Here is a 10,934-nt window from a genome sequence, read left to right as displayed (position 1 = left end):
TTCTTCGAATCAGCACCTCGTCCTGTCACCCTTCAGCTCAGAAATGAAATAACACCACTGTCCACTCTGGAAAAAGCCTGAGGTCAAGGGTCACCCTTGGTTGTTCTTTTTCCCTAACCTTTCAGCCTCTGTGGTCTGTCCCAGACCACTCAGTCGCTGAGCTGTGCACCAGACCCCTCTCAGCTGTTCTCCATGCCTGTCCTCTGTTCTGGCATGACCATGTTTTGCTCTGCACCCTCTCCTTCTGCCTCTGTATCTAATGAAAAGATCCAGGAATGAGGAGGCAGTAAGGAGATTAAAGGTAAAAAATTAAGTGAGGAATCCTAGGAATATAATCTGAGGTTAGGAAGGGAACAATGGCTCTTACAAAGTGATAAAGTCAACGTTGTAGTGCAGAGGTCAGAATCATGTACAGGGACAACCAGAATTGGGGGTGTCCTTCTTATTTAGTTTTCTTTTTCATGGGCCTGGTGACTTGCTGTGTGCAGCACAGCCCGTGGCATCCTCCTCGTGCCCAGACTCCAGCATCTTCCTGGACGAGGGTTCAGAGTGAAGAGGAGAGCACTGAGCAGCCTGGATTGGAAAGGGCCCAAGGGGGAAGGCTGGATTGTGTCCCCACAGCAACACCTCACTGCTTCACAAGGCTACTGACCACCATCACATCCACCACATCCAAACCTGAGGACTTTTCCAGACTGAGGTCTTCCCCAAGTTTGTGAAAGCTGCACAGGTGTCTCCTAAACACCAGGATTCTCAAACTACTGGAAATATATCTTACTCTGAGGCCAAGTTTTTCCATCCTGGAACATCAGTGTGTCTGTATTTATGAGTGTGTTATGTGATGTGTGTGTTAGTGTGTTATCTGAACCATAACTCAGCATCCTCTGTGCTTCCTGGCTGAGTTGTTGTTGTACAGTCGCTCAGTCATGTCCGACTCTTTGCAACCCCAATGGACTGCAGCACACGAGGCTTCCCTGCCCTTCACCATCTCCTAGAGTTTGCTCAAACTCATGTCCATTGAGTCGGTGATGCCATCCAACCATCTCATCCTCTGTCGTCGCCTTCTCCTCCTGCCTTCAATCTTTCCCGGCATCAGGATCTTTTCCAGTGAGTCGGCTCTTTGCATCAGGTGGCCAAAGTATTTATTGGAGCTTCAGTGTCAGTCCTTCCAATGAATATTCAGGATTGATTTCCTTTAGGATTAACTGGTTTGATCTCCTTGCTGTCCAAAGGACTCTCAACAGTCTTCTCCAGCACCACAGTTTGAAAGCATCAATTCTTTGGTGCTCAGCCTTATTTATGGCCCAACTCTCACATCCATACGTGACTACTGGGAATCTATAGCTTTGATTATATGGACATTTGTTGGCAAAGTAATGTCTCTGCTTTTAATATGCTGTCTAGGTTGCTCATAGCTTTTCTTCCAAGGAGGAAGCGTCTTTTAATTTCACGGCTGCAGTTTTACCATCTTCAGTGATTTTGGAGCCCAAGAAGATAACGTCTGTCACTGTTTCCATTGTTTTCCCATCTATTTGCCATGAGGTGATGGGACCAGATGCCTTGATCTTAGTTCTTTGAATGTTGAGTTTTAAGCCAGCTTTTTCACTTTCCTCTTTCACTTTCATCAAGAGGCTCTTTAGTTCTTCACTTTCTGCTATTAGAGTGGTATCATCTGCATATCTGAGGTTGTTGATATTCTCCTGGCAATCTTGATTCCAGCTTATGCTTCATCCAGTCTGGTTTCACATAATGTACTCTCCATATAAATTAAATAAGCAGGGTGACAACATAGAGCCTTGACGTACTCCTTTCCCAATTTTGAACCAGTCAATTGATCCATGTCCAATCCTAACTGTCATTTCTTGACGTGCATACAGGTTTCTCAGGAGGCAGGTAATGAGGTATTCTCATCTCTAAGAATCTTCCACAGTTTGTTGTGATCCACACAGTCAAAGATTTTCATGTAGTCAATGAAGGCTGAGTACTACCTAAGAATTTTTTGCAATTGGGTAGCAAATAGTCTGTCCATGCTGTGGATCCAGAGCATGCTGTAGTGTGAGTCCCATACCTGCATTTGCACCCTCAAACAATCCTGTCTCAGCCAGTCGAGCAGGGCTGTGTGTTTCAGAGTAGTCTGACATTAATTCCATCTTGTGAATTATCTTTGGTACTTTTTTGATCCTAACGTCTAAAGAACTGGATTTCCATACATGCTAGAAAGTTGATTTCTAGTTTACCACTTCCCAGGGGCTTTCAGCTCAGTTCAGTCACTCAGTCATGTCTGAGCGACTCTTTGCGACCCCATGAATCACAGCACACCAGGCCTCCCTGTCCATCACCAACTCCCGGAGTTTACCCAAACTCATGCCCATTCAGTCGATGATGCCATCCAACTATCTCATCTTCTGTTGTCCCCTTCTTCTCCCACCCTCAATCTTTCCCAGCATCAGGGTCTTTTCAAATGAGTCAGCTCTTCACGTCTTCATGTCACCTCTTCAGGTGGCCAAAGTATTGGAGTTTCAGCTTCAACATCAGTCCTTCCAATGAACACTCAGGACTGATCTCCTTTAGGATGGACTGGTTGGATCTCCTTGCAGTCCATGGGACTCTCAAGAGTCTTCTCCAACACCACAGTTCAAAAGCATCAATTCTTTGGCACTCAGCTTTCTTTATAGTCCAACTCTCACATCCATACATGACTACTGGAAAAACCATAGCCTTGACTAGATGATCCTTTGTTGACAAAGTAATGTCTCTGCTTTTTAATATGCTGTCTGGGTTGGTCATAACTTTCCTTCCAAGAAGGAAGCGTCTTTTAATTTCATGGCTGCAGTCACATCAAGGGCTTTAAAGATCTTTTAATTTTATGAGCTTACTGTGCCAGTTTGGCTTTAGTTCAGGCACTACCATGTCTATATTACAGTAAGTTCCCTACATAAGGACCTTCAAGTTGTGAACTTTCAAAGATGCAAATGTGCATCTGGTTCCACCAAGGAACCAGAGCCTGTGCCGTCAGCATTAGACATAAGTGACTTTGCAGCCTGCCCTTTGTCTCCTTCAGCTCTACCATCTCCCAGCTCCTCTCTGGCCTTCAGTCAGTAACTCTTCTTGCCTGTTCACTCAATGCCCACCCCTATATGCTAGCCATTGTACTGTACTATTGTACTTTACAAGGTACTGTACTATAAAATGTAAAATGTTTTATTTTTTGTGTTTGTTTCTTTTTTATGTACCATTTTTGTGAAAAGCATTATAAACCTATTAAACTATGGTACTATATAGCCAATTTTGTTAGTTGGGTAGTTAGGGTAACTTTGTTGGACTTATAAACAAATTGAACTTAAACGAATGTACTCAGAATGGAATTCACAAGTGTGTAGGAAACACTGTATTATTTTTTTTGTGGTAAAATATACATAGCATAAATTTTACCATTTTAACCATTTTTAGATGTATATCCATTCATCTGTTGATGGACACTGGGGTTTATTCCACCATTTTGCTAGCTTGCAAAGTGCGGCTATGAACTAAGTTGCACAAGAGTCTGTGTCCCTGTTTTCAATTCTTTGGGTATATACCTAGAAGCGGAATTCTATGATGTCTTATTGGTTTTTTAGTTTTTTTTTTTTTTTAAGGACTATCTTGGCTCAAATCTTGGACTGCAAGGAGATCCAACCTGTCCATTCTGAAGGAGATCAGCCCTGGGATTTCTTTGGAAGGAATGATGCTGAAGCTGAAACTCCAGTACTTTGACCACCTCATGCAAAGAGTTGACTCATTGGAAAAGACTCTGATGCTGGGAGGGATTGGGGGCAGGAGGAGAAGGGGACGACAGAGGATAAGATGGCTGGATGGCATCACCGACTCGATGGATGTGGGTCTCAGTGAACTCTGGGAGTTGGTGATGGACAGGGAGGCCTGGTGTGCTGTGATTCATGGGGTTGCAAAGAGTCGGACATGACTGAGCGACTGATCTGATCTGGCTCAAATCTGGCTGATCATTTCTGATTTTCTGTTATTTCAAAATTTGCAGTCTTGATTCTCATGTAAAGAGGTGATTTCCGTAGGTGATAAGGAGATGTGGTCAGTTGTTCAATGGCTGGACTTTCTTTTAAAATTGGGAAGAGCACCTTCCTTCCCCAGATGGGTGCTCTTGCAGCTATGACTTATGTGGTTTGGAATCTTAGTGATATAGAGTTAAAAAAGCAATATTAAACACACTGAGCTGGATTGGAAAAAAGTAGTTTAGAAAGAATTCTATTAGTTGCTGTTTATTTATTCATGGCGTCACTGAGTCTTCATTGCTGCATGTAGGCTTTCTCTAGTTGCAGATAGTGGGGGCTACTCTCCAGCAGCAGTGTATGGTGTTCTCACTGCAGCATCTTCTCCTGTTGTGGAGCTTGGACTCCAGGGCATAGGCTCAGTAGATGTGGCGCCAAGGCATGTGGGGATCAAACCCAGGTCCCAAGCATTGGCAGGAAGATTCTTAACCACTAGGCCACCAGGGAAATCCCCTATTACTTGCTTTGAAGCAAATCAGGATAATACACTGGTTGCATTGATGGTCCTGCTGCCAAATTGCGTGACCTTGGCAAGTTAAGGAAACAGGCAATGGTTATGTGTCCATAGCGAGAGAGAACCGACATCCAAGTCTTGTCAGAAGCATTTGAGGATCTGTATGCCAAACCATTAAAACTATGCCTGGCTCACAGTAGGTGCTAAATGAATATTTGATCTTATGATTATTTTCATTTTCAAAACCAGGGCCATCTCCCACTATTACTTTTCTCTTTTTCCAAATTTTCTTAGGTCAGATGTTTACATGCAGAGTCCGCATCCTATTTCTCCACATCTAGAACCACTCCAGTTTTCACTTTCACCATTTAACTGCCCCCAGATCTTTACTGAAGAAATTGAATTAGTAGTTACCCATGAGGGCTTCCATTCCTCCCCTGGTCTCTCAACAACTTTTCTGCTGATTTTGGATTCTTCAGCTCCCAATCCCTGTCTCTTCACTGGGGATCCTGGAATTGCCTTTCACGTTCTGCTGGTGGTGGTCACCTCCCTGAGAAGTCTGTTTTGGAGTCAGAGCACTTCTCACACCATTACTTAATGGGCAATAAGGCCTTTGGTGTGGGATCAAAACCAGTAACCCCTCTCCCCTTTCTGAACCAACATAAAGTTTTCGTACAAGCCCTTTTGGAGGAGTTGGAGCTATTAATTTTTCTGGTCTAGAATCAGTATATTCCTTATGCAAAGTGGTGGTGGCTGGAGGAGCAGAGGGGAGAGAGACTCACAGAGCAGCCTGCTATTGTTGCTTAGCTGCTGAGTCATGTCCAACTCTTTTTCGACCCCAAGGACTGTAGCCCACCAGGCTCCTCTGTCTGTGGGATTTCCCAGGCAAGAATACTGGAGTGGGTTGCCGTTTCCTTCTCCAGGAGATCTTCCTGGGCCCAGGGATTGAACTGGCATCTCCTGCATTGGCAGATGGATTCTTTACTATTGAGCCACCAGGGAAGCCCAAATAAATCTTTTGTGATCCCATGGATTATTGCCTGCCAGACTCCTCTGTCCATGGGATTTCCTAGACAAGAATACTGGAGTGGTTTGCCATTTTCTTCTCCCACAGAACAGCCTGTGCTGCAGCAAAGTCACAGACAGTCTAGGATGCAGAAGAAACAAAAACTTTATTCTTTCATAGGATCAGACAGGTGTGATGACAATCAAGGGGGCAGATACTATAATTTCCAGCAGAGATGAGGTGGGTATCCAGTGGGCTCCTGAAGAGTGGATAGCAAGAGCCACTGTGGAGGGCTCAGCTGCTCTCCAGGAGCATCTCAGCACTGGCCAAGGGCTTGGAGCCTGGGGTGTTGGGAAGGAAAACACTAGGCTGACAAAGGCTTTGGATTCTTGTTTCCTCTGAAATCACGTGTCTCAGCATCAGGAGGCCAGGTCAGCAGCAGCCTCCAGATCCCTGGCCACAGCCAGAGCGCCCGGACTGCAGACCACCATCACCATCGCAGGAGTCGGAGCTCTGTCGCCGGCAGCGGTGGGACCTGCGGCGCCTGTGGGAGCCCAGGCAGCAGCCGCCCTCAGAGCTCAGGGCGCAGCCTGAGGAGGTTGGAGGCAGACACTGTGCTGGGCTCTTTGGGGGGCACTTGGGGGAAGGGCACTTGGGAGGGCGCTGGCATTGCTGCTGGTTCTGCTGGCAGGACATCTCGGCGGGAGGTCAGTGAGCCTGGACACGTTCAAGGAGAAAAGATCAGTGCACAAGCTCCAGGCCAGTGTCTCCCCTGTGAGCGGTCTTACTAGGGCCTATGCTTCTAATCCCAGCTGCCTCCTGAGCTGTGATGTTCAGGAGGAAAGCGGAAATGGATCTCCAGTTCAACTGACCTGGCAAGACAGTTCCCTCACTCTCTACTCCTTCCCAGAACCATGCTGTCATCCTCTAAATGGGCCCCATAGAAACATGGAGGGAAATACACCCCATTGGGAAGTGACCCGTGGAGGATGTCTGTGTGTGTATGTGTTTCAGAATGATTAGTGGGGGGATGCTGAGAGCCAGGGCTCTGGTGTGTCCCAGACCCTGATTCCTCCCACACAAGTTGTTGCTCACTGTCCCCTGTGCTGCCCCCAACTGCTCTCCAAAGTCCCCTTCTTGCTGTCTCCACAGACACCTCTGCTTCTCTCTTCCCCACCAACCCCGAGTTTGTCTCCGCCACACTCCCTGCTGAGGCTCTGTCCCCTCCAGTCACTCACCGCTGCAGTGGAGGCAGAAGGATGCTCCTGAGGAAGCTGTGGATGTGGAGCCCAGGGCAGGGGCCCTTTTATCCTGTGCTGGGTGTGTGATGCACCGCCCGAGCATCCTGCTGCTTTCACAACCAGGGGAAGGGTGACACACACTTCCATCCTGGCTTTCCAGCTTCTTCCTGCATCCTTGCCAAGATGTCAGGTGAGAGGGAATCAGGAAATGTGGATGACGACTCCTTAGGTGTGTTGGGGACCTGCCGTTTCTCCTTTCATTCATGCAGCTCAGATGCTTTAATTTCAGCTCTGCCTCTTGCATCTTTGCTGAATGAAGAAATGTGAGGATGTAGACATATATGTGACATATTTCCTGACCTTAAACATTTCAAGTTTAAGTGGACAGACTTCACAGAAACAAAACATATGTCTGATACCGTGTGATTTGTCCTGTGATACAGTTGTCTCCAAATGCCACTGTCTTATTTCTGCATATTTCCAAGGATAATGATGTTTTCAGATGTAATTGGCTCCTGACATCTGGAGATATTGAGTGGTCTGAGACCACTGGACCCTGGGGATGAGATGTGTTGGGCAACAGATGTAGGGTGGGGTGCAGAGAGACCCCTTACGAGAACTAAGAGAGAATTATATAAATGAGTAGTTTAAGTATCAAAAGGACACACAATAGTTGAGATCACAAGACTCATACTTGTGAGAAAAATCCAGTTTGTCCATAGTTAGTTTCCTGTAAGATACAATAATATTGATTATAAGAAATAAAATGATCTCCTAGTGTGACATGCTTCAGATGATTGATGAGAGTCATGCAGATGATTTGTCCAATATGATGCTGTTGATGAGGCTGATGATGATGGTGATATTATATACATCACATTTAGTGGAACAGATCCGAGAGTTTCTCAGGTTTGTATATGATGATTTTGTATAAAAATCTGAATCCCATTTTCCCATTGCATTTTTAAAATGATTTTATTTATCTATTTTTTTTTTTGGCTCTGCTGGGTCTTCGTTGCTATGTAGCTTTTTCTCTAGTTGTGGCGAGCAGGGGCTGCTCTCTAGTTGCTGTGTGCTGACTTCTCATTGCAGTGGCTTCTCTTGTTGCAGAGCACAGGCTCCAGGGTGCGTGGGCTTCAGCAGTTGCAGCCCATGCACGCCAGAGCCCAGGTTCAGTAGTTGTGGTGCTCAGGCATAGTTGGGCTTTCCAGGTGGCTCAGTGGTAAAGAATCCACTGTCAATGCAGATGATGCAGGAGATGCGGGTTTGATCCCTGGGTCAGGAAGATCCCCTAGAGGAAGAAATGGCAACCTGCTCCAGTATTCTTGCCTAAAACATTCCATGGAGAGAGGAGCCTGGAAGGCTATAGTCCATGAGGTCCCAAAGAGTCAGACATGACTGAGCAACTGAGTACACATGTAAGAGCTTATTTGCTCCATGGCATGTGGGATCTTCCTGGATCAGGGATCAAACTCATGTTTCCCACATTGGCAGAGGATTCTTTACCACAGAAGTCCCCCCACTGGATTTTTTTTTTCGAGTACTAGAGATGAATTTGCCATTGATTTCATCTCTACTATCACAATAGCTGCATTTTGCTGTTTGTTTCTAAAAGAATACAGTCAGAAGTACAACAGAAATTTAATTATTTATATGTAAATTAAACACATTTTTAAATGAAATATTTTATGGTAAATATGTGTGATTATTTTCTGTATTTTATTGCTTTTAGGTACATAAGTCCCTATACAGATTTGAACTTTACAGCTTACCTACTTTAAAGCCTGGGGGTTCCCTATTTTATTTTGAGTTGTGTATGGCAGAATGAATTGCAGTGGTACATAAGGAATAGTAACTTGGGGACGAGGGAATGGGGAAGGGTCAGAGCTGGCACTGACCTTCTGTGCTGATATTCTCCTGCCTTAAGAAGGCATCTCTTGCTGAGGGGATAAGTAGGCTTAGCCCTAGGACTGTGCTGGAGTATCCATTTCCCTCACGTTGTTGAGGACCCACCAATTGATGGTGCATTGGAAGGAATTACTAGTGAATGGTGATATTGGTCCTTTCTCAAATGAGACTAGTGATAATACAGAAGTGGGACATACAGTATGGGAAACCTCCTAGCCAGCTTTCCTGGTTTTGCTGGTGATGGAGGCTAACAGAATGCAAGATAGGAAAATGGCCATTCTAATGATGGCATGCTCCTAGGGAGCTCAGATCTTCTAAAGTGTCCATCATAGCTCCTGGTCTGTGACTTTGGATGGAGACACCACCTTTTGTCTTTCTTCTTACAGGTTGATATTTGCCTTGAGTCCCTTCCCCTTACTAACTGTCCCACCAACTCTCCTATGTAATTCCTTCTCCTTTAAGTCATTTCCTTTACTTAATAAACTTCTGTTGAGCATCATCTATATTCCCCATGCAAAGACCACCAGGAGTACACATAGAGTAGAACAAAGTTGTGTTGATTGGCTTGCTGCAATGATATAGTACATGATGGGGAAATATTAAGATGTGCTCGCTAAAGAATTTGGGCTTGTGTTAGGTAATTTTGGTGTAGGGCTCAAGTGAAGTGAAAGTTGCTGAGTCATGTCCGACTCTTTGCAACCCCATGGACTGTACAGTCCATGGAATTCTCCAGGCCAGAATACTGGAGTGAGTAACCTTTCCCTTCTCCAGGGAATCTTCCCAACCCAGGGATTGAACCCAGGTCTCCCGCATTGCAGGTGGATTCTTTACCTGCTGAGCCACAAGGGAAGTCCAAGGGTTCAAGGAAATGAAGCTTTCTTTTGGATTGGGTGCTATAAGAAAACAGAGGTACTTCTGTGATGGTGCTAAGTCACTTCAGTCATGTCCAACTCTGTGTGACCCCATAGACGGCAGCCCACCAGGCTCCCCCATCCCTGGGATTCTCCAGGCAAGAACACTGGAGTGGGTTGCCATTTCCTTTTCCAATGCATGAAAGTGAAGAGTGAAAGGGAAGTCGCTCAGTCGTGTCCGACTCTTTGCGACCCCATGGACTGCAGCCCTCCAGGCTCCTCCATCCATGGGACTTTCCAGGCAAGAGTACTGGAGTGGGGTGCCATCGCCTTCTCTGACTTCTGTGATAGGGTACCTTAATAATTTTTAGTGAGAAAACAAGAGCAATGGGACAAGGCTAAAGGCTAATTGAGTTAGACATTATGGAATTGAGTTGAATAGTATGAAAAGACGAAAAGATATGACACTGAAAGATGAATACCCCAGGTTGGTAGGTGCCCAATATGCTCCTGGAGAAGAGAAGAGAAAGAACTCCAGAAAGAATGAAGAAGCTGAGCCAAAGCAAAAACAATGCACAGTTGTGGATGAAACTGGTGATGGAGGTAAATTCTGATGCTGTAAAGAACAATATTGCATAGGAACCTGGAATGTTAGCTCCATGAATCAAGATAAACTGGAAGTGGTCAAACAGGAGATGGCAAGAGTGAACATTGACATTTTAGGAATCAGTGAACTAAAATGGACTGGAATAGGCGAATTTAATTCAGATGATCACTCTATCTACTATTGCGAGCAAGAATCCCTTAGAAGAAATGGAGTAGTCCCCTTAGTCAACAAAAGAGTCCAAAGTGTAGTACTTGGGTACAGTCTCAGAAAAGACCGATCTCTGTTCATTTCCAAGGCAAACCATTCAATATCATGGTAATCCAAGTATATGCCCCAACCACTAATGCCAAAGAAGCTGAAGTTGAATAGTTCAATGATGACCTACAAGACTTTCTAGAACTAATGCCCCCCCCCCCCCACAAAGATGTCCTTTTCATCATGTGAAAGTGAAGTCACTCGGTTGTGTCCAACTCTTTGCTACCCCATGGAGTGTAGCCCACCAGGCTCCTCTGTCCATGGGATTTTCCAGGCAAGAATACTGGAGTGGGTTGCCATTTCCTTCTCCAGGGGATCTTCCCAACCCAGGGATCGAACCCAGCTCTTGCGCATTGCAGGCAGATGCTTTAACTTCTGAGCTAGCAGGGAAGCCTTTTCATCATAGGGTACTGAAATGCAAAAGTAGGAAGTCAAAAGATATCTGGAGTAACAGACAAGTTTGGCCTTGAGTACAAAATGAAGCAGGGCAAAGGCTAGTAGAGATTTGCCAATAGAACACACTGGAAGCAAACACCCACTTCCAACAACAT

The 10,934-nt window shown here is 45.3% G+C and overlaps 1 protein-coding gene across 1 annotated transcript; it reads right to left on the bottom strand.

The window, feature by feature from the left end:
- Positions 1-5,668: 5,668 nt before the first annotated feature.
- LOC112585473 (late cornified envelope protein 3B-like) lies at positions 5,669-6,795 on the bottom strand. Its single transcript, XM_025287364.3, has 2 exons — positions 6,760-6,795; positions 5,669-6,238 (listed from the first exon to the last, which is right to left on the bottom strand). Exon 2 carries the CDS (start codon positions 6,215-6,217, stop codon positions 5,954-5,956), a length of 264 nt encoding a protein of 87 aa, XP_025143149.3. The 5' UTR covers positions 6,218-6,238; positions 6,760-6,795; the 3' UTR covers positions 5,669-5,953.
- Positions 6,796-10,934: the final 4,139 nt, after the last annotated feature.

Source organism: Bubalus bubalis, chromosome 6 (assembly GCF_019923935.1).
Source record: "Bubalus bubalis isolate 160015118507 breed Murrah chromosome 6, NDDB_SH_1, whole genome shotgun sequence".
NCBI lineage: Eukaryota > Metazoa > Chordata > Mammalia > Artiodactyla > Bovidae > Bubalus > Bubalus bubalis.
Note: the sequence above shows the minus strand (reverse complement) of the source record. Positions and strands in the feature narration are given on the sequence as shown.

What these genes read in the sequence shown, in the direction of transcription:
- LOC112585473 (XM_025287364.3), bottom strand. Translation starts at nt 6,217, where the DNA reads ATGTCCTGCCAGCAGAACCAGCAGCAATGCCAGCGCCCTCCCAAGTGC.